Below are 19,289 nucleotides of genomic sequence, written 5' to 3' on the forward strand. Positions count from 1 at the left end.
AACCTGTGGATTTTCACTCTGGATGAAGAACCAGCTGAATAGAATCAATTTTGGTGAATAGATTTTTGTTGTTATTCCTACAATAAACCATGCATTTATCTCTTTAAAAAAAAAAAAAGTTGTGTTATGGGTTATTGTGCTTTTCCCACCCAGTTCAACACTTTAACATGGCAATAAACTGGTGGTACATAGACTCTGCAGCAGGTTTTCTTGGCCATGTCAACCAGTACAAAATTGCCACTATGTGATTGGTTGATTAGCAATTTGTGTTAAAGAGCAGTTGGATGGTGGTGGTGGTGGTGGTGGGGGGGGGGGGGGGGGTCGTCACTAAACTGACAAGTTACACACACACACAACCTAAAATAAAGCATTACAATAAAGACCCACTGGGACATTCTCACTCTTAAGACTTTTGTAACGGTTGACAGAAATAATAAAACATCACAAAAAAGTACCATTCAAATTCCAAACGGCATGAACCGACGAACCATTATCCGCGAATTCACCTCTCGCGGTATTTTGTTTCCGTCTTCTCGCGAGCATAGAGAAACGGCAATCAGCGAGAGAAGGGTGATGGGGAGAAATGCGGTCTGAAAAGGACGAGATGATGGTTGGCAAGGAGAAATGTGTCGTCGAGATACAGTTTAGGGACCTCTCGAGAGAGCAGGACATCATTCCTGGTAACGCCAAGCAGAAGGAAGAGAAGAAAGAGGTTTTCTCAAAGGTACGTGAGCAGGCTGGACAGACGCGCAGCGGTGTTTACACTCCGGGATACCAACATGGAGTCATGGAGGACGCTTCAGGACCAGGGACAGCGACAGGAAAGGGAAACACATTTTATCAGTTCAGAGAGATCTATCATCTATCTATCATCTATCTATCTATCTATCTATCTATCTGTCTGTTAGTCTGTCTGCTATATGATTAGTTTTCTCTAATTTATACATTTTTATTCCCTTGTGTTATTAAAAACATCCAGAAATAAGGCTACATTTTCTTAAATTCAATGTTTTTTTACTGGCTCAGCTGATCTCATCTACGTGCTGTGAGTCAAACACAAATAATCCGGCATGTTTAGTAACCAGAGTATTGCTGCCAGTTTCCCCATGCACTACACATTGGGACCAAAACGATATATTAAAACAGTTGTTTTTTATTTGTTTTGATTTACACAATTAAAAAACTGACATTTTATAGACAAAAAAGTATTGACACTAAAATAAAAATCTTAACAATGAAAACACTATTTATTAGTAGGAAAAATAATAAATGTGCTAATTTCTAATCCCACTCAGTCACTTGCTTCTTTATAACAGCCCTACCTTGTTACAAACTGATTCAGGACTACATCTGATGATGATCCTAAAACTCACATCTGCATGGAAATGTTTATTTTTTATGTATGTTTGGGACAAATATAAAAACAAATATAATTGAATTGCCTGCTTGTTTTGCTTGGAAGAAACTAAATGTAGCTGTGCGACTTTGTTACAGGTGGTAATCCGAAGGCTTCCACCTAGCCTGTCAAAGGACCAGTTAGAGGAACAGCTGAGCCCACTTCCATCTTATGATTATTTTGAGTTTTTCTCTGCAGATCAAAGGTATTACCAGATGTAAAACCTAATAGTGCAGTGTTAGGGTTATTGCAGTGACTTGCTGTCCTAATTAATGTTTGACTTTTGTTTTTCTTCATAGTCTTTACCCTCACCTGTTCTCCAGAGCTTACATCAATTTTAAAAACACAGAAGACATTCTGCTGTTCAGGGATCGGTTTGACGGCTATGTCTTCATTGATAACAAGGGTATTTGAATTTTCCTCAAAAAGATTTTGACTATAATGTGAACTAGAAATGAAAACATATTTGAACTTTATTAGACTTGAGCGGATTCAGAGCTTTTATAGTCATTGCCACCATTTGATAGTAGGTTTGTAAAAAAGTATTTTGTTTAATTTGATTTCAGGCCAGGAGTATCCTGCTGTGGTAGAATTTGCTCCCTTTCAGAAGATTTCCAAGAAGAAACTGAAGAAGAAAGATGCCAAAGCTGGAAGCATTGAAGAAGGTATCAAAACAAAGTATGGGTATACATTCTAAATAGAGGTAGAATGATTTTTTTTTTAAATTGCCAATACCGATGCCAATGAGGAGGCATGGCTGATATGTACTGCTGATTGCTATGGGCCCAATTTCATGGCTGAAATCTGGACATTTTCCACCTTATTTTCATGCTAACAACATCAGTTGATGCTCAAAATTTCTGAAACAGAATCAGTTTTTCAACTCTGAATTTAACTGTTAAATTATAACCTTGTGCACTACTCAGTGTTAAAGTCTGACACCTAAATAAAGTAAATTTAGAATATTCATTATGCAGATATTATTAGTGAACATAAAAATACGTTTAAATTAAATTCTGCAAAAGCACCGGGCTGCCTGAGGATGTGGCTGACTTTAAAGTACCACTAAATAGCTTTTCAAACTTTAAGTTAGTGTTTTAACACTTATCTCAGAGATTGTTGAGTTAGAAACTTGACCAGTTTCGTATTTTAAAGCACTCTTCAGCCCTCTGCTGGCCAGATACTGCACTTAACAGTGTTGTGGAGCGGGTAGGTGTTAGGTAGAGCTCTTTTACCTACATTATGGCTGTTAGCTTTACTCTCTTACTTTTACTTCCAGGCTCTGCCAACAGAAAAGCAAATTTATTTTTCTTCTTCTTGTACTTTTTATTGACGATCAGCAAACTGAAAAAAGCTAACTGCAGAGAATAGCTAACAGCCGTAATGCGTATAAAAGAGCGCCTCGTAGAACACCTACCCCCTCCACAAAACTGTAAAGTTCAGTGTGTCTGGCCAGCAGAGGGCTGCAGAGAGGTGACAAATTTGAAACTGGTCAAGTTTTTAACCCACCAATCACTGAGATCAATGTTAGAGCTCTAGCTTAAAGTTTAAAAAAGCTATTTAGTGTCACTTTAAATTGGTCTTACTAAGGACAAATACACAGGCCGATGCTGATGTATAACAAACGGTAAATATAGGCATGATATATCGGCTGACCGATATAAGCTGTTATTATTGTCTTAAAAATATTGCATACACAGAATGTTACTACTTAAAAGGATCTTGTTTGAATTTAACAGTACAATTTATAACTCTAATTGGGCTGTGAAACTATTTTAGACCCGGAATACAAGCGATTCCTGGAGAATTACTCCTGTGATGAGGAGAAGTCCATGGCTAACCCCGAGACTCTGCTCGGAGAGATTGAAGCCAAGACTAAAGAACTCATAGGTACTCTGTTTTTACTAAAACAAAATCATACCTCTAAATTAGGGTTGTTCCAAAAGATAAATCACATCATTGCTTCTTTTTCTTGGTTTGCTTTCAGCCAAAAGGACAACACCTCTGCTGGAATACATCAAAAATAAGAAAATTGAAAAACAGGTAAGAAATAAAACAGTTGGAGGAAAATTCAATTAAATGTAAACCATGAAAAATAAACTCATTTTTGATGTTTCACACATTTAACAGAGAATCAGAGAGGAGAAGAGAGAGGAAAGGAGAAGGAGGGAACTCGAAAAGAAAAGGCAGCGAGAGGAAGAAAAGCGAAAGCGGCGAGAGGAAGAGAGGCGCAAGCGAAAAGAGGCAGAGAAGCAGAAGAAACTGTCAGAAAAGGACATCAAAATTAAGGTATCACTTCTCCTTTTCAGTGCTGTTAATGTGGTTATCATGTGTGAATGGTGCAGCTGCACACAAATAGAACGTAATTTTCCTTTTTTTTTTTTTGGGGTGGGATATTTAGCTCCTGAAGAAAAGCGACAGAGATGATGATATTGATTCAGACAGAACGAAGGAGAAAAGTGATACTGGTGATGGAGACAGGGGTAATTGGGAGAAATCTGTGGGACAAATGAAGTCAAAAGATCCCAAAGAGAAGTAAGACCTGCTAAATGATTCAATGTACATGCATTGAAAACATGTAGAAATTTCTGCCATTGTTTTCTTTTTTATTATATCAACAAAATAATCCAAATGTAAATGTTCTAATTAGTTTATTTCTAGGTTGTTGACATTTAAAAGTATATGGAATGTAAATTTTTAGCAATGTTCTTCATCCAAAAGACACTTTTGTTGGAAAATTAAATATTTCTTTATTGCCTGCAGTTAAAATTATTTAACAGTGAAATTCATTTTGACATTTAAGGGAAAAAAATGTAAACGTTTTTTTTAAGTAGCCGGAAATTTCATTATTGTGGTTGTACCTTTATGAAAAACAATTCATTATCTTCAGTAGTGCATGCTCTACTTTATGTAACCACTAGAGGTCAGCCTGAAAGCGACAAGGAGCAGAGAGAGCAGCAGCAACACGGGCGCAGGCAGCGAGACAAAGACCACAGAGGAAAAGATGAAGAAAGAAAACGACAACGACACCACTATGAGTTTGATAAGTTCATGCGCCGGAAAGATGAGACCAAGTGGGGGAAAGGCTACTGCCAGGACCGGGCCAAGAAAGAGGGCCATCACCACGGTTACTCCTACTGTCCTGACAGTGGAGAAAAAATGGGAAAGGAGGACAGGGAGGAGCTGAGTAACAGGAAGGAACGCCTCCGAAACAAGGTGAGCGAGAAGGTGAGCATGAGATTAAAAGGAAGCTGGTCACTGATGTATCCCATGATGCAGACATGTAACTATGCTTCGGAAGGTTTATTTATTTATTTTTTTACTACAAACAAAATATGTCAGTCACTTAGTGTTGTGACATACACAACCTCCACCCACACACTCACACTTTCACTGAATGGTGTGGTGGAGATGATGATGGGCTGTTTAAACAAGAAAAACAAAATGTTAAAAGTATATTTATTCATAACTGAAATCCTATTATACCATCACTCTCACCTGTGTGTTCTTAACATAATCTTTGTACATTTTTTCATAGTTTTTTTCTTCTATTACTAATTTATAATAGAATTTGTTGTGTGGCACATGTGTTTTTAGGTCACTAAAAATGTGTAAAAATACACATTGTAACTTTTAACAGCTGTGTGTCTTTAAGTATGTAGTCAAACATCTGGATTTCAATCCCAAGTGGAGCCTTTAGATCTAAACTATGCCCTTTGTTTCATCTCTGCCCTCTTCTCTTCCTTGCAGGACCGTCCAGCCATGCAGCTGTATCAGCCGGGAGCACGCAACAGGAAACGTATGAGCTCAGCCAGTAAAGGCTATGACTGCATCCCTGTGGGCCACTCACCCGAATGCAGGACGGATCGTTGTTATGATGTTGTTACCATGACAACTGGACTAGAGAGGGGCTTTGAAAAAAGCAAAGATGAGCTGTGAGTATTCTGGGTAAAATGAGGAAATACATGTATAAAGTAAAATAAACAGTTTGTCAGGTTATCTGGTTTGACTGGGTTAACTGGCTTATTGGTTCTGTTTCAAAAAAGGAACTGAAAGAAGATATTTTTAAAATAGTAATTAGAGCATTCGCTGCCTGATTGCCAGCATCAGTCTAATTGTCAACCCTTGATAGGATTGTATCCTCTGCATGGGAACATCATTCTTGATTTTATAGATTTTTAATGAAACAAACAATAAAGTTGGAGGAAGTTGCAGACCGATGACGTGGTTAATAAGAGTAAAATATGTTTTTATTACTGTGTACAGGTGAGAAGATGACTATGAATTAATTTAGAAAAACAAAGTTTCTGTCTAAATATTTTACTAGTGCTGTGGTTTAGTCAGCCAGCTTTATACATGATCAACAATGAATCTGTAAGGAAAACGCATAATTATAATGAAAAGTTTGCATTTTTGTTCTGTTACTCAAAACTAGTTATCACAAATGTTTCACTGCAGTTGTTGTCCACATAGGTTTTACAATTAGCTTTAGGGGTAGCTACGTTTTATAGCATTGTGTAAAAAATAGTTTTACGAGCTTAATAATAACTTTGCACGTCTCATTTGTAAGTTTCTTTATAAGAAATACATGATGTCAAACAATTCTGCGGTGTTTCCGTCATTGAGGATGTTCTCTGGGTGTGACAACAGACACCGTATGGTTGTGAGTTAATCACAGTTGGAGGTGATTCAACACAAGAAGGTTAGTGAAGGTGTGGCTCTTATATGAGTAAATAGAAAAAGGGTGTTGGCCTAAATCAGATGAACATCTGATCTGATTTTTGATTTCTGTAAATGAGAAACTGTACTTTGTGACTGTTGGCCCACAGATTCAGTCAGAAGAAGACTAAAGACAAAGGGACGGACTTTGTTGCATTTTCACCAGAGAAAACAGAACTATAACAATCAACAGGAAGCTGACAAAAGAGCACACTTAGTGTGTGAATCTTGTGAACTAGATGAAAGCTCGCATTTTCACTTCACTCTGATTACTTTCTAAAGCTTTATCCTAAAATGTAGAACAATTTCTTTGTGAAATAGTGAATAAAACTGATTCCTCAATTATGTCTGGTGCATTCTTTAACATACCACCTGTTACTTACTTTAGTCATATGTCTTGTAGAATTTTATTGTTAGACAACTTGCTCAAAAGAGAATGAAACTAACTTCTCTTTGATGTTATGGGATTTCCCAAAGGGTTTAACTTAGTGTTTCCATCGTGGTTTATCATGAGGTCACTGTTGTGCTTCTCTAGAATTTTGTAAAATGTACCTTAAAATCTGCAGAAAGATCATTTACCTAAGCAAGAAATAAATCAAACCCGGGTCGGTAAATGAGAGTGATCTCAATTTAAATATTATCAAGAGTGTGTGTGTGTGTGCATTCATGCATGTGTGTGTGTGAATACATAGGGGTAGAGGGGGGTGTACATGACACTTTCTTAACAGTCATTACCAAGATCAAATCAACATGTGGCCGTTACTACAGTTGGTAGGGTGAAGGCTGTCACATGGTGCATTTCCTCTCTGGCACTATAACGAACACAAACCCCATTTCCTCACCAGTCTTCCTCAGTCACAATATCTGTACCTTTATCTGCAACAGACACACACACACACACACACACACACTTGCCTTTGCTGCCTCGCTGCGCTTGTTGGTAAGTGTCTTAAATACGTACTTTGATGTTTTCCTCCTTGTTGTTAATAACTTCGAGTACTAATAATGTCTTGATGAAAACCCAAGGGGAACAATATGCTAGTGGATAAGCCCCCATCATTTTTTTTTTACATATATTTGGTTAATTTTATGAGTGTATATTTAGAAAACTTCTTCAATAAAAGCAGTTTGGTCATGTCACAATGTGATTCTAACAACCAAACTAGTTTATAATATTCTGAAAATATGGATACAACATTAAAAATAAATATATTTTCTGCCATGAAAGTAAAAAAAATTAGAAAATAAGCAGAACATCAATTAGAAAATAAAAATAAATAAATAGTTGGCAGTGTGGCAACACACTCACTGTTGCAATGGTACTTTCCATTGCTGAGGAATACCTTAAAGTCAAGATGACTCAAGGATGTGTTTCTGCTAGTTTGATTTATGGATTTGGTTTATGGAGGTTGCCCAAACCAAGCCCATCACCACATTTGTGAGAAAGTGATTTTTACTCTTACTTAACGTGCCATGTTGTGCTTAAACCATTTAAAGGCAATTGCATTTAAATAATCTGATTTTTACTAAATTTAAGGATTATTGATGGTCAGCGTTTGCAGATTTGATGCCCTCTTTCCAACCTTTTTAAACATTGTAAGAATATGATTAGTACACAGAGCTGTCATGCCTCACCACAAATCAAACATGTCCTTTTCCTGTGTGAAAACTCCACCCGAAACAAGCATTTTTTCTTGCATGGAAACAATGCAGGTGAATAAAGTAATCAGAAATCAGATTTTCACACCTTTTGAAAAATATGTATAGTCTGCATGCGGTAGAAAATAGACAACCGTGTGCATCAACCTTTTTTTTTCTCTTGCAGTTTCTGATGTTTTTTGCTGCTTATCTCAGTTATTGCAAAACATAAAGCAACATGCTTTAAAAAGTAAACAAAGAGAGTGCACATCTATATTTTGGTTCCAGTCTTGAACAAGTTAATTAATCTTTTTTTTTTCAAACTCCGTCTTGCAGGAGGTGACAGACCACCCAGTCATGACGGGGAATTCCAGCAGGACCCATCTCGACAATGCCACACTGTCATTGTTTCAGAATGTGAACACCAGCATTGCCATTTCTATCATCTACATGATTGTAACAGGCATTAACCTGGTGGGAAACGGCTTGTCGATGTGGCTTCTCCTCTTTCGTACAACACCAAAGACTCCTTCCATTATCTTCATGATAAACCTCACGCTCACTGACCTGGCTCTTGGCACTGCCCTGCCCTTTCAGATCTCCTACCAGCTCCATGGATACAACTGGACTCTGGGGTCCAGGATGTGCAGGTAGCCAAAATAAGCTCACATCAACCCTACTGAGTTTGATTAATTCTGTGTCTCAAACACATGAAATTAAATTATATCTTGTCTCTTGCTCACAGCTTCCTGACCCTTGTTTTCTACACCAATATGTACTGCTCCATCCTGACCATGATGGCCATTGGTATTGATCGCTACATGGGCATTGTCAAGCCTATGTCATTCAGAAAGAACAAGCGGAAGGCTGTTGCAATCTTCAGCTGCTTTCTGATGTGGAGTTTGGTGCTGAGCATCCTGCACCCTCTCATGACCACAGACCTGACGTTTGAAATCCCTGAACTCAGGATCACCACTTGCTTTGACGTTCTGAAAAAAGCCATGCTGCCATCTGTGGCATCATGGTCTGCTTTCCTTTTCAGTTTGGTGTTTGCCCTGTTCCTGTTCCCCTTCTGTGTCACAACATTCTGTTATGTCAGTGTCATACGCAAGCTGGCCCGTGATTCTAAGACAGCCCAGAAAAAGAGGGCGATTCGTCTGGCTTTTGTTGTCCTCTTGGTCTTTGTGCTATGCTTTGCTCCAAACAACATTCTCTTGCTGGTTCACAGTGTGCTAAGACTCTTCTTTGATAAATCTGTGTACATGGCATACAAACTCTCTCTTTGTTTAAGCTGTCTTAACAGCTGTTTGGACCCTTTTATTTACTACTTTGCTTCTAAAGATTTCAGAATGAAGTTGAGAGAGATGGTGAATCTGCCGAGCGTGACTAGTGCAGACTCCATGAAGATGGAGACGTTGTACTCTGGACAATGAGTTAATTGTTCTTTAACACTGCAGTCATTAGCATAACAATTCAACAAAGGTGGATTCAAGAAAGGAAGCGTGTGAGAGAGCCTGAAAGCTGGTTGAGCTCTTACAAAATATTGGTATTTCAAAATCACCTAAAGAGTTGAGTCATAGAACAAAGGAAGGTGCTCTGAGCAGAAGGATCAGTGCTGCACATTTGCTTTTTACATTTAAGAGAAAAAGTTTTTTTCTAATGTGAATTTAATTTGATTTAACCTCATTTTCACCCAAAATATGGAGCAATACCAGCAGTGAATTAATGTAAATAAACTGTGTAGCCTTGTATAGCCAGATTAAGCTAATGTTTTATTATTTTATTATGAATGTTTAAAAATGTCTTTGTTCATCAAACTGTCATTAATGTTTGTTGAAGTTGCTATAATAAAATCTTGTTGAATATTGTTATTTTCTGTTTTGCTCCGGCAAAAACAAATTTATTAATTCTTTTTATCGCTATTTGTTTTGTGTTTTATTTTTTGTAGTCGTAGAAGTGGCCTTGTCTCTTCGCGCGAGATTTCAATTTACTTCTCCGAGTTGGTTGATCCGCCCATTCTTTTTTAAACGTCATCACGTATTTACGTGAGTCGACTCGTCTTGTATTGGCTTTCCAGTGTTTCCTGAGTCCTGAGTGGCGCAGGTAAGAGCTACACAGTCATTCACTCCAGCATTAAGTTGTCAAATGTTATGTATCTAATTTTTGCTCACAAAACAAAGTTCTGTTTTGAGGGGAGTTCGTTGACCAGACTTGTCTACATTGTGCGGTTCTAGCAACTTCTTTCTGTCACGTTAGCTTGTGAACGTATGCTAGCATGAATTTACATTATAGGAATGCTTATGTTTGTTGCAAATGACACGTGTCTCTTATAGGCCACCGTATCGTCACTAGAACATTTTTGTCTGCTTTTAGAGACTCTGATTTTTTAAAATGTTTATATTATTTGGAGACTCTTATTTATTACTCATAATATTTAATTGTTTTGTTTACTTGCACAGAGAACAGGATACAAGAACGCAGTTAATGGTCACTGTGGTAGGAAATCAGTTAATAAATTAAAAAAACGTTGAGTTTAAATTTACAACCATTTAAGTTTAAATCAACAAGAGATGACCGACTGAAGTTTATTAAAGGACCAGTTTTAGGTCTTTACATGCTCCTTAATGTGCAGGTGAACCCACTTGATTCCCAGTTTTTCTGCTTAGGTTTCGGCAGAAATGAGAGCACATCTGTAATGTTTAACTATGTTCACCTTTAGTCAGTCAAACACGAAGGCCACCATGGTGCTGAACCCAGTCATTTCCAAACTTGCTGGTAAACTGGTGGTGCTGGCCAGTGCCTCTCCTAGAAGACTAGAGATTCTCCGTAACGCGGTATGTGCTTTCCTAAAGTATCTCATAGATGTATGCAATGTTGGGTGAAAAACATTTGCATAGAAACTTAAATTGAGTCATTTCAAATTAATTGAAAAACAAAATTACTCTCTGGTTATTATACATGTGATCATGTCATTCTGAACAAAAAGAGAACATCTTTCATTTGTGACCTTTTACATTTCAGGGTTTGCGTTTTGAGGTAGTGCCATCTTGGTTTAAAGAAACCCTCGATAAGAGACTTTTCAAAGCACCTCATGAGTATGCTGTTGAGACGGCCAAGCAGAAGGCTCTGGAGGTGGCCAGGAGGATGCCTTTAGTGAGTGTGACCTTTTTTTTTTGTTTTTACATATTATAAATTAAATCAGCCAAGTGGATGACATTATTGACTTGTTCTGTTCTGATTTGCTTCAGAAACACCTGAAGACTCCAGACGTAGTCATTGGAGCAGACACGATTGTGGTAAGTTGTGGAGAGAGTTAAAGCTTTGTTTGCTGATTCTAATTTAATGTTTTTATGTGTAGCTGATAGCTTGTTTTTGGGTCTAATTTGCACAGACTGTGGATGGCATAATTCTGGAGAAGCCAGTGGACAAACATGATGCATACAGGATGCTGTCAAGGTCAGCATCATTTGTCGTTTCATCAATAAAAAGAACTTTCACAATAGTTTTCACTGTTTTAATTTACTACTTTTATTTTTCTGCTTCAGCCTGAGTGGGAAAGAGCATAGCGTTTTCACTGGTGTTGCTATCGTCCTCTGCCATGAGAAAGAAAGTAAGTCACAAAACTTTAAAAGGGTTTGACTTTGTTCACTTTTGGTAAAAAAACAAAAGCGAAGTGGTCTCGGATAAGGGTGGTTGATGGTTGTCCTGCAAAAAATATTTTCATTGAGAAATGTTACAGTATTTTATGATTCAGTTAGGGATGGATTCTGGTTTTCAAGACCAATGTCACCTCCAGATGTTGTACAGATCTGACCTGCTGATACTGGTTTTGGTCATTTCAAATTTCCCTCCAAAATCAATAATTAGCAGATTGAAGAAAAAACACCCATTTATATATATATATATATATATATATATTAATTAGAGGCTTATTTAAGTCAGCATCTAGGGATGATTTTATTGTCATTAGTTCATTTTTTTTGGTAGATCTCTAGTACACACAGCGGGGCGTAATTTTCCAAGTGTAGAGAACAAATCTCATTTCCAATCCAACTCCCTTTTCTCGCCAGATGAGGTAGACTACCAGCTGATAGACTTCTATGAAGAAACAAAGGTGAAGTTTGCTGATCTCTCTGAAGATATGCTGTGGGAGTACATCAATAGTGGTGAACCCATGTGCGTAAGAAAAAATGTGAACTCTGAGACTCACCGTGTAAGAGCTATTGATCGTTCTCTGCGTGGCAACTTTGACCAGACGATCATTGAAAAGTATTTAATGATGAGTCAAATGAACCTGTTGCTCTTTGATACCTGAAATTTATCCAGACTGTGTTTGTCTTTTTTGTTTGAGATAAATTTAGATCTGGGTCATCTGGAAATCTACATGCCTAACACTTAGTGTTTTATGGCTGATTTGTGTGTGTGTGTGTGTGTGTGTGTGTGTGTGTGTGTGTGTGTGTGTGTGTGTGTGTGTGTGTGTGTGTGTGTGTGTGTGTGTGTGTGTGTGTGTGTGTGTGTGTGTGTGTGTGTGTGTGTGTGTGTGTGTGTGTGTGTGTGTGTGTGTGTGTGTGTGTGTGTTTTTTAGGGACAAGGCTGGCAGCTATGGCATTCAGGCTCTTGGTGGGATGCTGGTAGAGTACGTCCATGGAGATTTCTTAAATGTTGTGGGCTTCCCCCTCAACCACTTTTGCAGACAGCTGGACATCATTTACAACCACTGTCCCTCGATTTCCAACAAAACAAACGAGTCTGTCCCCCTGATCCACAAGGACTCTCAATTTTCATCAGAACTCACCCAGCAGTCACCTCGCTCCTGTGGAGACACACCCACTCGCCACAATGCCAGTCCAGCTCATAAAGTTTGTTAATCTCACAGTTTGAGCCTAATCTGTCACCTTTTGTTCCTGTTTAATCCCAATCCGTCCTCCCCTCCAGGTTAAAAGGAAAGATGGCGACAGAGAAAGTTCCTGGACACCTGTTAACGGCTTGACAGAACTCGATGAGGCTGAGCTTCTAAACTCTGAAAGTTCTTCATCACCATTAATAAGAAGTGGAGAACGAAGGACGGAGCTAAACGTTACGGAACATGAGCACACAGAACCTAAAAAAGAAGATTTGGAGCAGATTTCTAAACTTCTGGATGGATTCAAAGCATCCAAGGTGATTTTTGTCTGTGACGACCTTTTACCATGAACCTTTATTCATCTTTTCATCTCCTGTAACCAGTTCTTCCAGTAAGGATCATGGGGAGCCGGTGCCTCTGTGCGAGTGGTGGGAGACACTCTGGACAGGTCGCTAGTCCGTAACAGGGACACCCGGAGATGAACAACTATTATTACACTTACTCAGAACAAAGTAGCAAATTAACTTCTCATGCATGTTTTTGGTCTTTGAATGGAAACTCAAAAATTAACCCACACATGCCGGGTGGGGGTGGAGGGAGGGGGGGGGGGGGGGGGGGTTTGAAGGAAGACCACAACTTGGTGTTGAACCTTCAACCTTCTTGCTGTGAGGCGATTGTGCTACACACTGCAGCATTTATTTGTGCACCTTCTGCCCAGTTAAAAACCCAGAGGGCTGTGGTTGTACAGATGTGAGAATGACTAAAACGCTGCACTTTGATTTGTTCAGGTGCAAAGTTTCTTCTTCTAGCTGGTTTTTATGACCTCCTTGAGGTGACCACAAAACTAATGTCGAAGAGGAAAGTGAGACAAAGACATGTAGAAAACATGTCAGAAGGAACATTTTGTAGCTCTGAAACGACAGCACATGGTTTATTTTTAAAGAAAATGTAGCAAGTAAACGGAAACTAAAACCTGCAAACTCAGTTTATTAGATGCATTAAAAGATTTTCCATTGGTTTGAATTTTAACTCACCCTCAACAGTTTAGATGTTTTTATTAATGTCTTCTGCAAACAAGAACAGATTACAGTACTTTGGTGTATTAGCGGTCTGTTAGATATGTTGTACAGCCCTGTTAGCTGCGGTTTCTTTTAGGTTTTCTTTATCTTGACTGCTTGTTCTTAGTTTCTTTTAAATGACGGCAGAAACCATCAACCACTAGTTCCACGGGTTTTCTAGGTTAGAAGGTGTTCTAGTGCCCGTGTGATGCTAGAATTATATTTCTTTATTTTTGCTTTTAGAAATTTCAATTTACCCACATTTCATTGGGCTAATTCATCAGTCTAATTTGCCATCCCTACTGTTTGCATTGACGGGATAAAACGAGACACTAAAGGTTTAAAACCAAGCAGGAAGTTCTTAAATTAACAAAGAACAGTCTGCTGCTGCATGCCTTCTGTCCACTTAGTTCTCAAATCAGTGTTGAGCATTATTTTTGCATTGGTTTTGGTGTACAACTCCCTCTGATGAGTTGGCTGGTTATTAGAGGTAGACTGATATGTTTTAATACAGATGCTGCTCGTTAGGAATCAGAACAATAGATTCTTTCCTACAGAGAAACACGCACACACAGTCGCTTAAAAACAGCAGTTTAACAACACTTTAAAGAGTTTGGACTCTTACCAGGCTTGCAGAGCAATGCTTTTAATCAAAACTCTAAATTGTGGGCTACAGTGTCCTGGTCGTAGGAATGTACAGGTTAGGCTGGTTGTGTTAAATAGAAATTATAAATAAAAATGACAGTATATGGTTAGAATTGTGCTTTTATGTTTATGTGCTTAGCAGACGCTTTTACCCAAAGCGACTTACAATTTTTTTTAACCTATAGGGCGTGTTGTGATCTGTGGGGGAAACCGGAGTACCCGGAGAAAACCCACGAATGCATGGGGAGAACACACAACTCCACGCAGAAAGGCCGCAGCCGAGTTTCGAACCTGCGGCCTTCGTGTTGCGAGGCAACAGCACTAACCACTGCGCCACCATGCAGCCAGCTTTGTAGTCACCAGATCTCTTTTTCTCTCTCAGGCCTTGTTTACAGCATCCAAGCTGCGTGTGTTTGACCTGCTGCACACCAACGCCGAGCTGGATGTAGAACAAGTCGCCCAGGAGATAAAAGCCTCTGTGAGGGGGACTCGGTGCCTCCTAGAAGCATGTGTCTCCCTAGGATTGTTGAAGACCAAAGAAAAAAGTTAGTTATAATTATGTTTTATTTTTCTTTGCTTAAACGTTTCATGTTTCATCTGAACGTTTCATGTGTTCTGTTGTCTTCATCACCAACAGGCTCCAGGCCTGTGTACCGGAACACAGATCTAGCTACACGTTTCTTGTGCTCGGATGCTCATTTCTCCCTTCATGGGTACATTCAGTACTGTAACGATGTAGTGTGGCCCCTCTTCTCCCTCCTTGAGAGTGCTGTCCTGGAGGGATCTAGTCAGCGGGAGAAGCTCCAGGAATCCCAGGTGATCATCCTAGATTTCAGAAACAGAAGAATACACTCCAGAGGTCTTTGAAGTCATCAGGCTGATTTGGACTTTTTGCCTGTTTGAAGAGTGCTGCGTACAACAGCCAAGAAGTCCGACTGAGATTCATGAGCGCCATGCACTGCACTGCTAGGATCGGAGCGACAGCCGTAGCTGTGGCCTTTGACCTGTCCAGTTATAAAACTGCCTGTGACCTCGGAGGTAGGATTTAAAAGAAACAACTGTTTTGTTTTATCAGAAAGCATTACTCTGAATATTTTCACCTTTTTTCCCAGGATGCACCGGTGCAGTGGCCAATGAGCTTGTTAAAGCTCACCCTGAACTCTCGGTTTCTGTGTTTGACTTACCTGCTGTTGTAGAGCTGAGTGAACATTTTCACCCGCAGCATGCAGACAACAGGGTGTCGTTCCAAGCTGGTCCGTTACTCTCTTCTGGTTATTAAGGATTCAGTCCGTCTGTCACTAGAATACATGATGTTTGCTTTGTGAACAGGAGACTTTTTTAAAGATGAATTACCCAAAGCAGACCTGTACATCCTGGTCAGAGTCCTTCATGATTTGACTGATGAGAAGCTGCATGTTCTCCTGAGTAAAGTTGCAGATGCATGCACTCCAGGTAAATATCTGGTAACCTTTTCTCTAACTACATGTTTTATCTGTGCAGTAACTTCAGAGATAATTAAAATAGCATCTAGACTTATAATTACACATAACTGAAAATGTTTTTATTGGAAAAATGTGTCATTCTGTTTGATTCTAGTAAAACTTGACAGCATGGAGCTCCTTTAAACCTGCACAACTGCAGCTGTGAATGATCATGAGTGCGCTGTGGGAAATGTTTTCTTGGGCATTTTGAGCAGAGAAGGTGGAACGAGTGGGTGGAAGTTTGGGGCAGATTCTGGAAGTCTTGACTTGTTCTTCGTGGGGTTTCCCAGATTGTTGGTGCCACTGAGCTGCTGTGATTTTGCACTTACGGCCAATAAACACAACAATATATTAGCCAGTGTTTTAATAATAACAAAAATAAGGTTATATAGATGCGCAACATTAAGGATTATGACAGAAAAGGTATCAAAAACGGGTCAAAAACGTAAACCTGAGTCTTTAGGAGGGGGAAAAAGCATTGTGCATTTCCAAAAAGTAGCTTGCTTGAACAGAAAGAAAAACATCTCCTGCTGCACCTTTCAACTTGTATAAAAGCTTTAAACGCTTGGCAGAATATAAAGCAGTGAAAAGTTTACGACTAAGCTGAAATGTTTAATTTCTTATACAATACTTTGTTCTTTGCGTGAAGTAGGGCAATGTAAGGAGATGGTCGGGTACAAACACCACTTCTAATTAAAGTTTTCTGTTTGCATATACTTTGTGCTGCCAGGCTGCGGCCTCCTGCTGGGAGAGATCTTTCTGGAGGAAAACCGAAGCGGTCCGAGTCTCGGGCTGCTGCAGGCTCTCAGCATGAGCGAGGGGAAACAGCGAAGCGCAACAGAGTACAGTCAGCTTTTGAAGAACTACGGTTTCATCACGGCGCATGTCAAACACACAAACGGCCTCCTGGGTGCAATGCTCTGTATAAAAGCATGAATAACCATGGCTGTCCTGTAATGTGCATTATAATGTACACTGTGTGTTGCAGGTAAACGTTCAGTATGAAGCACTAAGATTTCTTTAGTGTTTTCATCTTTTAATGTTTCTGTCAAAAAAGTGCACATTTAGGCACAAAGTTCAGGCTCGTTTATCATGAACATTCTTGTTTCGGAACATGGTGAGATGTTTTTTTAGTCCTCTAGAGACTGAGGGAAGACTGTTTCTCCATTTAATAATGGCAACTATGAAAAGTTTACATCTTCAGTAACTTAATCATCAGTTATAAGGAGATTTGCTGTTTTAGTTGCATCACCATCTTTTTTTTTTCTAAAACAATTCCACAATTTTCCACACCACCAGTAAGTGCAAAGATCCTGCAACCATTGTTATAAATACATCTTATTTATAAGAACCATCATCCATAACTCCTGATTTTTGCATCTCTTGTTGACTCATGTAAGAACGAAGAGCGATGCAGTTTATTAGACTCTGGGCAATGACGGGGTTATTGTTAAAGCTATTTTAAGACTTGAGCAAAGAAGCTCAACCATTTTTGTGCATCTGACTGGCTTGACAGCACACTTTCATTTGACATTCACATTAATTCATATAAAGTCAAGTCAAGAATTGGGTTTTAGACCACCACAGGTGGTCATCCTTTACTCATTCTGCAAAGCAACTCTTGGTCAAAATAACAATCCTTCCCATCTTAGATAACGGTGACATTATTTATAGGACTGCTTCTGAAAAACTTCTTCATAAACTCGATGCCATTTATCACTCAGCAATCCGTTTGGTCACTGGTGCCCCTTTCACTACTCACCATTCCCGCAGGTTGTTACATTGGTATCGGTTCATATACAAAACAATCGTCGGTAGAACACGTCATATTTTCGCTCATTACTCATCACTTCCAACAAGCAGCGCAATTTACGTTCCAGTAACTTCATCTCTATGGTTACTCCCAAAGCTCACACCTCCTCAGGCCGCTCCTCATTCCAGTTTGCTGCTTCCAACGACTGGAATGAGCTGCAAAAAACACTAAAGCGGACTACCTACATCCCATTAGCTACCTTCAATAATTCATTGCAATCAATAGTTTCTGACCAATGTGCTTCTGAATACTTAAAGTCCATTAACCCCTCTTATGGTTAGAGGTACCAGAAAAGAAGAGAAGGTACTATTTTATACACTAAAGTATTTATGTGTATGGTCGCTTCTGAGCCAATGGAAATGACTCACTCGTAATTTAGCCTCAGAACAGACACAAATAAACATTGGTACCTAAACATCCTCCCAGAGGAACTCCAACCATCCAAGAAAAATTGAATGAACATCGTCTTTGTAAGCGTGATGGAGCACTGTCAGAACAAAAAGGAACCTGTGGTCAGTCCTCAAGAGGAATGTGGGAAAAAATAAAAACTCAACCCTAACCCTGAAAATATCCACAAGCGTTTATGCAGCAATGGGCTGCTAGCCAAATGCGTTTAATGTTCAAAAGATAAGAAAAATCCCGCTTCCAGAAATTTCAAATGCACACGTGGTTCCTGTTAAGATGTTTGCATCCTAAATACTTGAGTATTATCGATCAAATCCTCTCATTTTAATTGCACATGGAAAACCTTATCACAAAGCTGAAACTGAATCGGTTTTCAATGACAAAATTCTGTTTTTCTCAGAAGGGAAGGGAACACAATCTCTGCAACCTTTAGATTATGCTGATTTGCTGTTTTTGTCTGCACCTGATAAATGCTGAAGAAACTGGGCTGCACTGTGTTTTATCTAGTTCTGGTCATCGCGTACCTCACAGCTTTCTGTAGTTTACTCATTGGATGTCTACAAGTCTCTCCTTGGTATTCTTGGACTCACCTTGCAGAATTGTCAAAAACCTCATGTTCTAGTACTGCTGACCAAATGTCTTCCCCAACCAGAACAGAATAAAGACCTCTTCATTTTTTTATCTTGACGTAATCTTCAGAAGGTTATAAAGATTACTAAACTGATTTTATTTGATTGATTTACTTTATTCAATAATGAAATCTTAAAAATGAAGCACTGCACATATTTTAGGAGATAGTGCTCAGTCATACTTTTACTCTATTTAATGCATTTTTAAAGAGACAATGTGTAGTTTTTACTGGTAATCTCTGGAAATATCCATTAAAATGTTGCTGAAAATGAATTAAATGATGCACAGTTGTTGACAAATGTTGACGGCTTCATAACATATAACCATAAACATCTGGTCTAAAATACATGGGAGTGGGTCTAAGGCCCAGTCCCAATACTCAAACTGTCCTACAGTCTTCTGTGAAGTGCACTTGCAGAAGGTGCGCAAAAGGCTTCGAGTGTGTGGTGCTCAAGTGTGCTAATAAATTGCTGAACTGGGACAGGGAGCATTTAAAAAATCTTTATTAACAAAATGTACATTAATATCTGTCCACATTAAATCCTAGTGTAAAATAGTTGGAGCATCAATAAACATCATTAATCGTCCTAAAATGAACTACTTTCATTCAAAAATACATATTTTCAGAAAAAGCATTTGAGCGTTTTCTCCGCCTTCTCAA

General features: G+C 38.9%; 3 protein-coding genes across 5 annotated transcripts; all 3 read left to right on the top strand.

The window, feature by feature from the left end:
* The first annotated feature begins 426 nt into the window (after window positions 1-426).
* upf3a (UPF3A regulator of nonsense mediated mRNA decay) lies at window positions 427-5,513 on the top strand. 3 transcript variants are annotated; one of them, XM_015965977.3, is made up of 10 exons: window positions 427-724; window positions 1,495-1,601; window positions 1,696-1,802; window positions 1,963-2,061; window positions 3,176-3,286; window positions 3,384-3,439; window positions 3,527-3,685; window positions 3,798-3,931; window positions 4,318-4,624; window positions 5,147-5,513. In XM_015965977.3, exons 1-10 carry the CDS (start codon window positions 584-586, stop codon window positions 5,333-5,335), a joined length of 1,410 nt encoding a protein of 469 aa, XP_015821463.1. In that variant the 5' UTR covers window positions 427-583; the 3' UTR covers window positions 5,336-5,513. The 3 variants fall into 3 exon arrangements, with proteins under 3 accessions (XP_015821463.1, XP_015821464.1, XP_070400578.1); XM_015965978.3 differs by having other exon boundaries at window positions 4,318-4,612; XM_070544477.1 differs by having other exon boundaries at window positions 694-817; window positions 1,491-1,601.
* Window positions 5,514-6,779: 1,266 nt separating this feature from the next.
* Window positions 6,780-9,330, top strand: p2ry8 (P2Y receptor family member 8). Its single transcript, XM_015965979.3, has 3 exons — window positions 6,780-7,055; window positions 8,090-8,403; window positions 8,499-9,330. The coding sequence occupies exons 1-3, from the start codon at window positions 6,906-6,908 to the stop codon at window positions 9,184-9,186; spliced, it is 1,152 nt and encodes a 383-aa protein (XP_015821465.1). The 5' UTR covers window positions 6,780-6,905; the 3' UTR covers window positions 9,187-9,330.
* Window positions 9,331-9,791: 461 nt separating this feature from the next.
* On the top strand, window positions 9,792-17,137 carry asmtl (acetylserotonin O-methyltransferase-like). The gene is made up of 15 exons (XM_054746710.2): window positions 9,792-9,856; window positions 10,473-10,587; window positions 10,775-10,906; window positions 11,002-11,049; window positions 11,145-11,209; window positions 11,299-11,363; window positions 11,824-11,929; window positions 12,339-12,612; window positions 12,689-12,913; window positions 14,682-14,844; window positions 14,937-15,115; window positions 15,205-15,337; window positions 15,412-15,552; window positions 15,629-15,751; window positions 16,511-17,137. The coding sequence occupies exons 2-15, from the start codon at window positions 10,495-10,497 to the stop codon at window positions 16,714-16,716; spliced, it is 1,953 nt and encodes a 650-aa protein (XP_054602685.1). The 5' UTR covers window positions 9,792-9,856; window positions 10,473-10,494; the 3' UTR covers window positions 16,717-17,137.
* Window positions 17,138-19,289: the final 2,152 nt, after the last annotated feature.

This window comes from Nothobranchius furzeri, chromosome 14, assembly GCF_043380555.1.
Source record: "Nothobranchius furzeri strain GRZ-AD chromosome 14, NfurGRZ-RIMD1, whole genome shotgun sequence".
NCBI lineage: Eukaryota > Metazoa > Chordata > Actinopteri > Cyprinodontiformes > Nothobranchiidae > Nothobranchius > Nothobranchius furzeri.

Excerpts from the sequence above, each read along its gene's own strand:
- p2ry8 (XM_015965979.3), top strand. The coding sequence starts at position 6,906 with ATGGTGCATTTCCTCTCTGGCACTATAACGAACACAAACCCCATTTCC. Across the intron at positions 7,056-8,089 it reads CTGCCTCGCTGCGCTTGTTG|GAGGTGACAGACCACCCAGT; the intron begins GTAAGTGTCTTA and ends TCCGTCTTGCAG. Across the intron at positions 8,404-8,498 it reads CTGGGGTCCAGGATGTGCAG|CTTCCTGACCCTTGTTTTCT; the intron begins GTAGCCAAAATA and ends TCTTGCTCACAG.
- asmtl (XM_054746710.2), top strand. The coding sequence starts at position 10,495 with ATGGTGCTGAACCCAGTCATTTCCAAACTTGCTGGTAAACTGGTGGTG. Across the intron at positions 10,907-11,001 it reads TGGCCAGGAGGATGCCTTTA|AAACACCTGAAGACTCCAGA; the intron begins GTGAGTGTGACC and ends GATTTGCTTCAG. Across the intron at positions 15,553-15,628 it reads CAGGGTGTCGTTCCAAGCTG|GAGACTTTTTTAAAGATGAA; the intron begins GTCCGTTACTCT and ends CTTTGTGAACAG.
- upf3a (XM_015965977.3), top strand. The coding sequence starts at position 584 with ATGCGGTCTGAAAAGGACGAGATGATGGTTGGCAAGGAGAAATGTGTC. Across the intron at positions 2,062-3,175 it reads AGCTGGAAGCATTGAAGAAG|ACCCGGAATACAAGCGATTC; the intron begins GTATCAAAACAA and ends AAACTATTTTAG. Across the intron at positions 3,440-3,526 it reads ATAAGAAAATTGAAAAACAG|AGAATCAGAGAGGAGAAGAG; the intron begins GTAAGAAATAAA and ends CACATTTAACAG.